The sequence below is a fragment of the Diabrotica undecimpunctata genome, chromosome 10 (genome assembly GCF_040954645.1).
Source record: "Diabrotica undecimpunctata isolate CICGRU chromosome 10, icDiaUnde3, whole genome shotgun sequence".
NCBI lineage: Eukaryota > Metazoa > Arthropoda > Insecta > Coleoptera > Chrysomelidae > Diabrotica > Diabrotica undecimpunctata.
The window spans coordinates 22,757,714-22,772,076 of record NC_092812.1 but is presented as its reverse complement, the minus strand read 5'-3'; the positions used below and the strand labels follow the sequence as shown (position 1 = coordinate 22,772,076).

The window sequence follows — 14,363 nt, the reverse complement described above, 5'->3', positions numbered from 1 at the left end:
GCAATAGCTAAACGATACGCTAAACTTAATTGATCACTCACATGACTCATTTAATTTTTTATTTGGTAGACTATAGTATTTATCAAATAAAAAAATATAAATCCAACTTACTAATTGTTGTAATAATTATAATTATCTTAACCGCAATTATATTATAAAGAGTACCTAATACAGATTGTAATATAAATACTATATACATATACTATAAAAACATCGAGTAGAATATCAAGCATCGACTTTAAAGATAAGCCGCGACGTTGTACATTCTTCCTTGAGTCAATACTGACTTGGTGCATACGTTAAACAAGAAGGATATAAAATGTAACCGCGAAAGAAAAAAAGATAATTTATAAGGCTTACCTTGAAGGGTCTTATTTATGGTAATTTTGGTATTATCGTCCCTCTTCCATTTAACGCTAGGTGTAGGAAATCCGGTAGCTTTACAAGTTAACGTCTCGTTGGAGCCCTCTCTCACAATCGCATCGCTGCTGCTCAATGAGTCATCTATATTTGGAGGCACTGAAAAGTGTATAACACACATTCTATAATTTATAATTTAATATAATTTTCTAATTTTATGACTAAAAATTACTTGGCCATTATTATTCTAAATTATAATGACCAAATTTAATTTAAGCAAAATACAATACGAATACTGAATATTATCCACAGTATACAATTTAAATGTTTTGAGTAGAAACTTTAGCCACTTACAAAATAATTTGAAGAAATATGTTAATATAATTACATGCCGCTAACAGTCAAGCTGCACTAAAGGCTCTGAAGTCTAACACTTTTAAGTACGTATAAAGTAGTCGCCAAATATGAAGAACCAAGGGCGGGCATTGGCAATTGGCAATTGGTACATATACTTCATCTAATTTACTTACCGTTGCACGTCATCCGCCTCATAGTCCGTGAGGTCACATGATACCAACACGAAATATTTAGGCGGTAGGTGTGTTCTTTTTTAGAATCACTTTGCCGAGTACGCTGGCATTACAGCCACTAGACATATTTTATTATATACGCGTAGAAATAATATTTAAAGATTTCTATTAATATAGAACTGAGGCGTGCAGGATGCTAAATTTCATACAGTACTGTGATGATACTCTTTCTCACATAGTACCTCAATTTAATAATATTATTGTAACTGGTGATATCAATGTTGATCAGCTAGTAGATAATCAAATAAATTATTGTTTTCAGTCTTATAATTTTGTTCAATTAGTAGAGGAACCTACGCGCATAACTAACAGTTCACAAACATTGCTCGATGTTATTTATACAAATAAAAGTAAACTCATTAAACATTCAGGCGTTTTAGATCATAAACTATCTGACCATAGAGCAGTGTACTGTGAATTTGATTTAGATATTAATTACAAAACAAATTTTTTAAAGATATATAGAAATTACAAAAACTTTTCAATATCTTCTTTTAACGCAGATCTGGAAAAAATGTCATGGGATAATATACTGTACGAAAATTTTATAGATAATAAAATTCGAATTTTCAATGATATGTTAGTTTCGCTGTTTGATAAACATGCTCCCTATGTTGAATCAAGAATTACAAAGCCACCTGCTCCGTGGCTAACACCCACAATACAGAATATGATGAAAACTCGTAATGCTGCTTTAGCCAAATATAAGAAAACTAAAAACGTCTTAGACTATAGTTACTATAAAGGTCTTCGAAACGCAGTTACTAACGCAGTCCGTTTGGAGAAGAATGGTTACTTAAATTATCGGTCTGCTTCTTTGTATAAAAAAGATCTTTGGAAAGCTGTGAGGTTATTCAAAATTGTAAATAAACCAGTTATAGAGATCCCTCAGGAGCTTAAAGATCCTATATCTATAAATAATTATTTTACATCTGTCTTTAGCCCTGTAAATTGTTGTCCTGAGACAACCCAATGGTATCAGTCAAATATTTTCAACCCAGATATTATTTTCTCGTTTAAAATGGCCACTATTGATGAAATTAAATCACTTATATTAGGGTTAAAATCGGAATCTGTTGGATGTGATAATATTTCTGCAAAGATGCTACAACTCTCCCTTTCTATTACTGCTCCTTATATTACGCACATTATAAATTGTTGTTTGGAGGTAGGTTATTTTCCGGACACTTGGAAATACGCTTTGGTAAAACCACTGCCCAAATCAAATAAACCTGAATCACTTAATGATCTTCGCCCAATAAGCATCCTACCGGGACTGTCAAAAATTTTAGAAAAGGTTATCTATAAACAGATATACGATTATATTTTCAGAAATAATGTAGTTACGTGTATACAATCAGGCTTTAGAAAAGAGTTTAGTACAACGACCCTGCTTCTTGACTTAACCGATAATATACTTCGATCATTTGATGAAGGAAAAGCAACCTCAGTCATCTTGCTTGATTTTTCTAAAGCCTTCGACACTATTGATCACGCTCTTCTGTGTGCTAAATTGAAATATTTTGGATTTAATGATACCTCCTTATAGTTTTTCAAATTTTATTTGGTAAATCGTTATCAAAAGGTCATAATCGATAATAGTTCATCTGAATTTGCATCTGTCAATTCAGGGGTGCCTCAAGGTTCGGTTCTTGGTCCTCTTCTTTTTTCAATATATATATCCGACCTGTATAAATCTTTAAATAATCTGAAATTGCACTCTTTTGCAAATGACACACAACTGTATTTCTCTTTTGAACCTAACTCTGTAAATCAAGCGTCACAAAAAATAAATCAGGATTTGGAATCTATTTGTACTTACTCCACTAGACATAATCTTAAACTTAATGCTAAAAAATGTAATTCTTTGTTATATTGTTCAAAAAATTATAAAGTCACTGTTCAGGATAACTTAAAACTAATTATAAAAAATTAACCTCTAAAAAATGTTAATAGTTGCAGAAACTTAGGAGTCATATATGACTGTACGCTACGTTTTCAAGAGCATGTCACTCTTTTAGTAAAAAAGTGCTATTTAGTTATGCGTCAACTGTATAGAAGCAAAGGCATTTTAAACTTTAAATTGCGTAAGTTACTTTGTGAAACTATGGTTATGTCAATTCTTAATTATGGGCTCTTGGTATTTTACCCTTGCTTAGATCAAGTTACGAAATTGAGGTTGCAAAAAATTCAAAATAATTGTTGCAGATTTGTTTTTGGCATAAGAAAATATGATCGTGTATCATGCAAAATTAAAGAACTTCAATGGCTAACAATAGATAATTTATACAAATATCACCTCGTCTCATTGATATATCGAATTATTTCGTCGTCAAATCCTATTTATTTAAGGAACAAATTAGTATTTCGTGGAGACGCTCATAATCTGGATCTGAGATATCCTCATAGTCTTATGCTGCCAAGATATAGACTAGCTATTTTCCAGCGATCGTTTACTTACAATGCTGTTTTAGTGTTTAATAGTTTAACAAAAAATTTAAGAGGTAAATCTCTTGATTTCATGAAGCGGCATTATAAGAAATTTTTACTACAATCGCAGTAACGTTATTATTATTATATAGTATATTGTTGTCGTAATTGTTATCATTAGAATTTTTAGAATTTTTGTTTTGTTTTTATTTATCATTAATATCATTTATCACATAACATCACAAATTATTTTCTTTATCTTATTTTTCTAGTAGCCACATGACTATTTCTACCATTTCAATATTATATTATTATTTATGTCAATTTATAAATAATTTTTTTTTTCATGTTCTACTTATTTCAAACTGATTTTGTAAACTTGAGGTTAAGTGGAGTAGCTCTAGCTAGACTTCGCCTCATGTATCTCTTGTTTGTAAATTTTTACAGACTAAATAAAGGCAATTTATTAAATTGCCTTTATTATATAGACATTAAATTAATATTAATTTGTTTTGTTGTATAATCCACTTGCACAATAATTGTGACCTATTTGATTTAAAATGGATTCAGGATTTTTTTATACTTTGGCAACTATGTCAACTTCGATCTCTGTCAATGATAATGACGTGCAACGGTAAGTAAATTAGATGGACTGTAGGTTACTTAGAACATTGTGAAACAGTGGCGTGCATATTTTGAGACATGACATAAATGGTTAATGCTATAGAATAAAATAAAAATCATTATTTTCAGGCCATTTTGTAACTTAACAGAAAAGTAACTCGGCTATTGTGTGGTATTTTTATAAAAAAAACACCGAAATTATATTTTCAAGGGCTATTTAGATAAACTAATACAGAGTTTATTAATTTATTATAAATACACTCACTCAAAAATGTTTTGCATATTATCTGTAACTCCACTGAACGTTTCTCATTTGAAATTTTTTGCACAGAGTTTTTTTTTGTCTACCAAAATAATGTATTTTATTGCTTGATTTTTGTTTCTTAATCATCGCAAAGATTCTCAGTATTCATATTGCGTTCATCAGTTTTCGAACAATATGAATAGACAAGTGATATCTGAGTTCAACAGAGCTAGAATCGTTACTTTGATTGAGGAAGGCCACACACAAGTCGACGTTGCTGTCCGGGTTGGAGTTAATTAGAGTGATGTGTCTCGGATTGTCAAAAAATATCGAGAGACGAATTCTGTTAGCGATCGTCCAAAACGCGGAAGAGTCAGAATTACTACCAATGTCCAAGAACGCTTTTTAACGTTAACTGCCCGGAAAAACCTCTCTATGACTATTAGAAACAGGTTATATTCGGCGAATTTATTTACAAGAAGACGATTGTTTGTACCAAAACTTACGTTAGAGCAGAAAAGGACTCGACTCGAATGGGCCAATGAACCTTTACAATGGCATGACAACAGATGGGGAAATATGTTATTTTCTGATCAAACCAAAACTAGCCTTTTGTAGGATAATCGCCAGGAAGGGCGATTGGAGGATTGGCGATTGGCGATGGAGGAACCCAAATCGACGGGATAGACTTGACCAAGCTGTCCCAAGGTGGCTCTATAATGTTTTGGAGCGGCATCATGCTAAATAATAAAACTCCTTTACTTCCTATTGTTGGTAACATGAATGGACAAATTTATATTGATACCATTCTTAGGCCTGTTGTACGCTTGTGGCGAGGAGCTGTTGGCCCAGAATTTATTTTTATGGACGACAATGTGCCTCCCCATCGTACGAGGCATGTGGCGGATTTTTTATAGACAGAAGATATCGTCAGATTACAATGGCCACCTTACTCACCTGACCTCAATCCCATTGAGCACGGATGGGATATGCTCAAAAGAAAAATTCAGTCCCGGCAGCTACCCCCAAGGACACTACAAGACCTTAGACTAGCAGCGATTGAAGAATGGGGAACCATGGACCAGAACTACATTAATACACTTATAAGAAGCATGGGACATCGCATTCAGTCTTGCATTGATGCAAGAGGTGGAAATACGGCATATTAAGTATTAGTTCCTATATCTGTACAAAATAAAAAAAATATATTTATAATACATATTGTAAATAATGATAATAAATTGTTAATCCTTTAAATTTTTTTTGTTATTTTTTTCAAAACATACAATTTATATATATATATATATATATATATATATATATATATATATATATATATAATAAAGTATTTTGTTAAAAAAAAAAATAGATTTCACCAGATTTGGTGGATAATTTTAAAAATATTACATTATGCAAAACATTTTTAAGTGTGTATATCTCTTCGTCAGAAGAAGACTCACAGTCACTGTCACTCGAATAGACCCCAAGATTAATGACGAGAGGATTAATTTCCGAACATAGATCAGTTTGTATTTCTCTTTCAAAATATTCATCTTCTATCTTTATAACATGATTACACTGTTTTTTTCATCCTTTAATACCGATTTTATTAAATTCTTCTTCTGCTAATTTTCTTACGTCCTCAAGTTTAAACGTGACATTCCTTTGACTGACATTATTCTTAACCGTTGCCTAAATTAATTCGAGTTCATATACAGATTGAACGAATTTAAAACGGAACATACGAAATCAATGTATTTCGGCTCAACTCCGCTCTAGGTGGTTGGCCAACAAAAGGTTGTCAAATAATTATATTATAAAAATCCAATACTTCAGCGGGCTGCTGGATTCTGAATTCATTCAAGAACAAGTCAAAACTCCACCCAAATAGGTTGCCTAGAATCACTGTGAAAACTAGACTACACAAGCAGTTATTATGCTGTCAAACCACTTATCGCTTCCTTATAGTCCAAGAGATAGAGCCGAAATTTTGAACTGATCAGTAATATGACATTTCTCTATTGGAATATATTCATTGTAACTGGGTTAAGACTTTGCCTTACAGACGGACGCCCCTCGTGGTACAGGGGGTGGCTATACAGGGATGAAGTTGTAATTTTTTTCAGAAAAATTAACGATCGATAATATGGCTGAAAATTTGCCCAGAGTAAGATCTTGGTATAACCAGACGAAGTCCCAAAGGGCGGACGCGAGAGTGGATACATAAGGGGTGGCGGACAGGGGTGAAATTGCAATTTTTTGGGGAAAAATTAACGATAAGTAATATGTCCGCCATTTTCATGGCTCATTATTTAGCCCCTAAAAACTCTAAATCCAAAAGGGCGGACAGCTGGGTTGGTACAGAGAGCCATAAAACGGGGTCAAATGTACCACTTGCCTGCCCATTTTAGGTCTCGGTAACAATTTTCAAACTGATTTTATTATGATATTTTTATACCGATTGATTTGAAAATTTGTATGCTCACTTCTGTTACTATTCTGAGAAGCGTCAAGTAGAGTTTTCCTTAAAATTTTCCAAAAAAATTTCCGTAAATGAAAATTTTCGTAATTTTTTGAGGTAAAATCTAATTTATAGAATCCTTTCGATTTTCTGTAAGTTATACCATGATTTTTTTCCAAAAATTTTCAAACGATTTTTACGATAAGAAAAAAAAATTAGAAAAACTTTTCTAAAACATTTGATAAAACTCTACGTCATCGTCTGAATCTTTTATAGAATATTTTGTAGTTTTAAAATGATATTATGATAATGTTTTTTTTTTCAAACTAAAGTCATATTTACTTTACAAATCACATTTTTTTCTTAAATATAAATATTTTACGAATTAATTTTTAATTGAATAAATGTTTGATATTTGATATTTTATTAAATTAAAGTAATTTTATAATGTTAACTATTAAATATTTTTGGTATAACAAATAGTAATTTTACTTATTTTTTATTACAATAAAAAGGTTTTTAAATTTATATTGCATAAATAATGGTTATTCAGATATAAGAAAAATTTGATTTATTATTACATTAATAATCAAATACAAAATATATTATTTCTATTTATCAATAGGTAAAATTCAATTTGTAGAATTCCTTTAACATTTTACAAATAATTATTAATAAAAATCAATTTAATAGTGGAATTATCAATTTTTTAAGTTTTGAAATTTACTTTGTACTTAGATATTTTCAATATTTTTTTTAACTTTCAAATTGATTGAATTTTTTTTTTCATTAGTTAATTATAATTTTACAAATTCTGTTTGGACATTAATTTTGCATCATTATTATTTTAAAATATTAAAATAATAATGATGCGCGTTCCATTTAGATCAGTAATTCTAGACGCATGCGCTAAATGTAATAAGTATCAAGATGCTTTTATCCAACTTGATGAAATTGACTTCGATTGTAATGAAGTTTTTGAAACCTTAGAAACTTTCATATGTCACTTATATGGAACAGAACTGACGAGAACAATTCCAAAAAGAAAAGTAAACGATGTCAGATTTTCACTATTTAACCGGCAGTATAAGTTGCATGATATGAACGAGCCTTTAAAAAAAAACTAAAAAATGTCGATGCTTCAAGCTTACCACCATGTCAAGATGAATTACACCAACATCTACTGCGAGCCCATTATATTTCAAATATTTGGACAAATGCTCATAAAAAAAGTACCAACAGAATTGATTGTTGAAGAACATGGTTGGGAGTTTGAAGATGAAACATATAAATTCAAATGGTTTAGTGGACCTCAGATGCCAGAATCAATTCGAGAAGTAGTGATTGAAAATGAAGCAGATAATGAATGTGATATTATTATTAAGTTTTTCTAAATTTTTTTTTCTTATCGGAAAAATCGTTTGAAAATTTTTGGAAAAATTCATGGTATAACTGACAGAAAATCGAAAGGATTCTACAAATTAGATTTTACATCAATCGGTATAAAAATATCATAATAAAATCAGTTTGAAAATTGTTACCGAGACCTAAAATGCGCAGGCAAGTGGTACATTTGACCCCGTTTTATCTTTTGGATTTGGAGTTTTTAGGGGCTAAATAATGAGCCATGAAAATGGCGGACATATTACTTATCGTTAATTTTTCCCCAAAAAATTGCAATTTCATCCCTGTCCGCCACCCCTTATGTATCCACTCTCGCATCCGCCCTTTGGGATTTCGTCTAGTTATACCAAGATCTTACTCTGGGCAAATTTCCAGCCATATTATCGATCGTTAATTTTTCCGAAAAAAATTACAACTTCATCAAACTTCAAAATTTCGGCTCTATCTCTCCGACTATTAGGCAAGCTCCTCTTTCCTTTAAAGGAGACAGATAGTTGAACGATATTTTATACAATGTCTATCACCGGGTATGGATTTATTTTTGTCCAAGTTTTATATTGGTCCACTATTTCAAATGCAGTTCAAACAGACATATATTAAATTGTATGTTCCGTTTTAAATTCGTTCAATCTGTATGTAATTCTGGTTTTAAACTCGTTGGAGTAAAAGGTATATTATGTTGTGTCAACCATTTAATCATTTCATTCTTCAAACAATTGGAATTAGGCGCTCGATTAATCTGTATATTGTGATAACTAGCATTATCACAAACTATTACTGAACTAGGTGGTCTGTTGGGTATTAAAATCTCTCTTAGCCATTTCTCGTAATTTACCGAATTAATTTTGGAATGATAATCTCCAGATATGGTCCCTGATTTGAATATCAATAAACTATTTTTAATAAAACCCATTTTAGACTAGGCGGGATCTGTAGAAATTCAGACCATAATGGACATTTTCCATAGGAAGCTATTTTTTTGCAAGAATCCCTTCAGGATGTGCCCAATATCGATAATCACGATATGCGCCAGTCGCAAACCCTGTGCTAAATTTTTTATTTAACAAAATCTGAAAACAATTGAAAATTTCTCATTTTTTTGCTCCTATTTTCGTTTATAATTCGGAAAATATTGATCCTAGAGAAAAAATTATGAGAAGTTAAAAGTTTCGTTATTCAATTTTACACAATATTTCGTTAGCTAGAAATTAGAAATGTAATGTTTATTCTTGAAAAAATAGCAATAATTGGAAAAAAAAGTACAAAAAAATGAAGTTAATCCTTTAAATGTTTTCGACTTTCTAAACTTGACTTAAAAGCTCCATATTCCGCCTAGAAAAACTTTTTAATATGTTTAAAACGTGTGCTAAATTTTGTTAAATAGGTCGGATAGGTTTTGCATAATAATTTTGCAATCCTGCATACTGGAAAAAAATCGCAAATTTTCAAATTTATAGTATGCCCTAAATAAGGCTCTCAGATAGTTGCAAATTTTTTTACATATAAAGGAAGGCTCAAACTTTCAAACGCTTTTTGTAAAATTCAAATCGGGTTACTAGGAGAGCCTAGAAAATTTTTTAAAGTTTTAAACATTTTTTAGGCTTATAAACAAATTGAATAACTTTACGAGCTACAGATGAAGGAGAAGAAACATTAAATTTACAGATCGAGGATGAAGATATTGAAATAGAAAATGAAGGTTTTGAGGAAGAAATAAGACCTGAAGATTCTTGTCCTTCCAAAAAAAGAAAAAGACTTATTATTTATTAACAATTTATAAATACATATTTGTTTACTAAAAGTAACAATTTACTTCAATGTGTAAATTGCAAGCTCAAAAAAAATGCATGAAGAAAAAATGCAATTACTTGTTTAACATCCAATTGTTTATTGCAAATTTCCCAATTTCCAATTAAAAATGGTATTTGAAAATATGATATTTGAAATCCTTGTCGTCCGAGACATCGATTCAAAAAAAAGAGCAAAATTGGTTAACAAGAAGCCGAGATAATGCAATTTTTAGCGCGCGCTATGATTTTGAACTCGCTGATTCACATTTCGAGTGAATGTCCCCCACCACCACCTCTCATGCATTCCGAGAGACATTTTACGCGAAAACGGTTTTTTATTTGTCTTTTTTATGGATGTTGCCATGAAGCGCATTACGTAAAACTTTTCATATAAAAAGTACTTGACAAAACGAGGGTATTTGTTTAAAAACGAGCCCTCTATCACTTATGGTTACACGGCAAATGAATGCCAACTTTGACCTTCAACACCTCGGCAACCAGTAAACCGAATGTATCTTTTTTTTTAAAGAAGCGTCTTTTAATGTTCTTTAAGTATATAAATTTTAAAATTGATATGTTTAAAGCTCGTAAAGTTATTCAATTTGTTTATAAGCCTAATATATATAAAAAATGTTTAAAACTTTAAAAATTTTTCTAGGCTCTCCTAGAGAACCGATTTGAATTTTACAAAAAGCGTTTGAAAGATTGAGCCTTCCTTTATGTGTAAAAAAATTTGCAATTATCTGAGGGCCTTATTTAGGACCTACTATAAATTTGAAAATTTGCGATTTTTTTCCAGTAGGCTGGGTTGCAAAATTATTATGCAAAACCTATCCGACCTATCTTAACAAAATTTAGCACACGTTTTAAACATATTAAAAGGTTTTTCTAGGCGGAATATGGAGCTTGTAAGTCAAGTTTAGAAAGGCGAAAACATTTAAAGGATTAACTTCATTTTTTTGTACTTTTTTTTTTCCAATTATTGCTATTTTTTCAACAATAAACATTAAATTTTCAATTTCTAGCTAACAAAATATTGTGTAAAATTGAATAACGAAACTTTTAACTTCTTATAATTTTTTTTCTAGAATCAATATTTTCCGAATTATAAACGAAAAAAGGAGCAAAAAAAAATGAGAAATTTTCAATTGTTTTCAGATTCTGTAAAATAAAAAATTAAGCACAGGGTTTGCGAAGGGCGCATATCGTGATTATCGATATTGGGCATATCCTGAAGGGATTCCAGCAAAAAAATAGCTTCCTATGGAAAATGTCCAATCCAAAACAGATCCCGCCTAGACTATTTATCCAACGTGAACTATTATAAGCCTTTAGAAATAACAGAACATAAACCTTTTGTGGAATCTTCTGTCCAATTTTCGACGAAGTATGTCCGCTGTGTATATATGTTTCATCTAAATAAACGATTAGTCTATTTTGCCTTCTGAAATATTTTACTCTTAAAGTTATTTTCATTTTTTCCACCAAAATTTTACGATTGTTTTGTGTTTTTCTCCATCTAAATTGCATTTTTTTAAGGACTCTTCTTAAGGAAGTTTCTGTCATATGAATATTTAGCCGTTTAACAGTAAGACGACACTTTTCTGTTTTATGAAAATCATATATTATTCGGCGAATGTCCCTAATTTGATATTCAGGCAGATGCGTAATTGTTGATTTCTTTACGAAGTTTTTTCTGAAGAGAAATAATTTAATGCAAAACTTTTCTTATGAAAGCTAAAGATTTATCGGAAAAAACGTTAAGTTTAAAAACAAACGAGGAAGTACATGTACAGAGCAAGCTTAGTTAAGAACTAAAAACACTTGAAACTAAACAAAAACTTCACTTGAGAAAACAAGCGTTTTATGAGAAAAAGAGGACTGCTAAACAAAATGCTATGGAATCTTCAAAAATAGAAGCCATTACTATGGATTATAGCAGGAATTTTCCATGCCCTAAAATTGAAACCAACGATGTCTACTACAAAAGGCAATTAATATAAATGTGCTTTCAAGTAGTGAGAGCTATTTTTATATCTATCCAGAAAATGTTCAAAAAAAGGTGCAGACGAGGTTTGTTTATTTCTCTTCCACTATATATATATATATATATATATATATATATATATATATATACATTAATGTCCAAAATTAACGCACTACCTTAAATGTACCAAAAGTTTGAAGGTATTTTTCTTCTGAACGAATGATTAGATTTTGATGATGTTTTCTCCATGTTATAAGGTCTATTCCTAGTAAATCAATGTATTTCAGAAGAAATATAGTTTTAAAATCATGGTCCATCTTAGGTGGTGCGTTAATTTTGGAGAGTAGTATATATATATATATATATATATATATATATATATATATATATATATATATATATATATATATATATATAAAATATGTTATATATCCTTGATCCTAATGTTGAAGAGCTTTATGTTTTCTGTGATTCGTGCTCGGGGCAAAACAAAAACAGTACTCTATTCAAGTTTTGCCACTTTTTGGTCAGTAATCTGGAAAAGACTAAAGCTGATAAAAATAACATATTATATTCGTGGACACTCATACCTTGAGTGGGACAAAAATACAGCTTTGATCAAGAAAAGTCTAGGTGTGAGATTTCGGAAGATTGGTGTCATGAGGATGAGTGTTCCAGAGTTGAGACTACTCCTTTTGTAGTCGTAAGAGTAGAAGATGAGCCCACTATTATTAAGTCTTGGACAGCGTTCGTAGACTTCGTCTATAAAAAGAAACTATCTTTCCTAACCTATCCAGATCTATCCGAGAAATTATGTTTGAAAACTCACATACAGTTTCAATAAGGCTCAGAACATATTTTCACGGTGCATGGGTATGGGAGCAAGTGCCTTTGAAAAAGAGTAAACAGAAGAAATAACACTAGCTATCATCCCCATTGACAAAAAAACAGTTCCATCAAGCCAAAAATAAAGAGAAGAGAAAATTGGTTATAGAACAAATCAAAAACTTAAGAGGAGAGATTCTACTTCCTGATCCTGCTTATACAGGTTGGTGTTCAATATCATTCTAACAATCAAGTGTAAATGTTTTGAAAAATCTGACTGTTTAACACTTTCTGTACCGTTTCTATTTTTTTACAGAGTTGCTGCCTATTTCTATGGAGAAGCTCAAGGACTTCCAGTCTCTTAAATATTTTTGTGACATTAAAGCTAAGGCCTATTATGACAACCTTACAGTCAAAAACAAGAAATAAACCATGACAAAGTATTGAAGTAACTGGAAAACTGGAATTATATTGTAAAATGTTTTTTTTATGACAATGTTTTATTTAATACTTTTTGCAGTAAAAATATATTTGCTCCATTTCTGTTTTATTTTTGACAAAAAACTCCATGTAGTCCAAAAAAGTCCATGTAGACGAATAAAAAACAATTAATATCATTAATATGCAATATATTATATGCAATAATTTAAAAAACTAAAACGTAAACCTACAACCAATATATCAATTTTTTTTATTTTTATTACTAATTAATTGTAAGATATATTTTAACATAATCACAGAGCTTTAAACATTAAAAATTTTCTCCCGAAGAAAGCCAAAAATGTGACTTATCAAGTTATTTTCTTGTGGTCTTCAAATATTTTTCCGAAAACTGTTATAACACACGTTAGAATAAAACGCGTTTAAGAATCTGTTATTAAAATATCATCTTGTATACTGATTGACTACTCAAAAAACACTTGATAAAGCGGTGTTCTCCAATCGAGTAAGGTATTAAAGACACTCTTGATTGCGGTCATATTTTTTCTCGGGGGTAGAAAGTTTTCGTTAAGCACCCTGCCAATACGGTTAAATATAAGCTATTGTCAGAGCTCCACATTCGAAATTTCCAATTGAATCTTCCTCATTCCCCTACAACATGCGATTTATTTTGCTCTAAAGATGTCTGTGACTTGGTTTATCACACACATAAAAGCGAACAAATTTCTTTAACGCCAAAAAATGAAACCGAAACATATTGGTTTTAATCAACGGTTTCAATTTCAACGTACCTCAAAGCGTTTTTTCCGAGCCCGAAAAAGTTTTGCTCCCAGGGATAATTCTTATCCCACACACAACACTTTTATAAAAAAAAATATAACATATTACATGTTGGTACAGAGAATATTACATGTTGATTTATACTACATTATATTATTGTTAATATAAAAAAATATTGAAAAAAAATGGAATTCGAGCAAACCTTGGGATAACTCTTCTTTCTTTTGGATGGTTAGTCACTCCGACAGAAGGAATTTATAATAAACAGGAGTACTACAAAACCTAACCTATATTTTCGATTATCTGTTTCTTAAATATAGAATTTTAAAGAAAATAAAATGGTCTAAACCATGCAGACAACAGAGAAAAGACTCCACCAACAATAGCCGAGATTAGAGCAGCAGTAGAAAAATTAAAGAACAATAAA

At 30.7% G+C, this 14,363-nt stretch overlaps 1 protein-coding gene across 3 annotated transcripts in view; it reads right to left on the bottom strand.

Annotated features, from left to right (window-relative positions):
- The window catches only part of LOC140452009 (lachesin-like), a 461,558-nt gene that overhangs the window by 162,262 nt on the left and 284,933 nt on the right, over positions 1–14,363 (bottom strand). For all 3 annotated transcript variants that reach the window (XM_072546020.1, XM_072546018.1, XM_072546019.1), the window contains exon 5: positions 361–519. In XM_072546020.1, the coding sequence (XP_072402121.1) occupies positions 361–519 (159 nt within the window). The remainder of the gene's footprint in view (positions 1–360; positions 520–14,363) is intronic.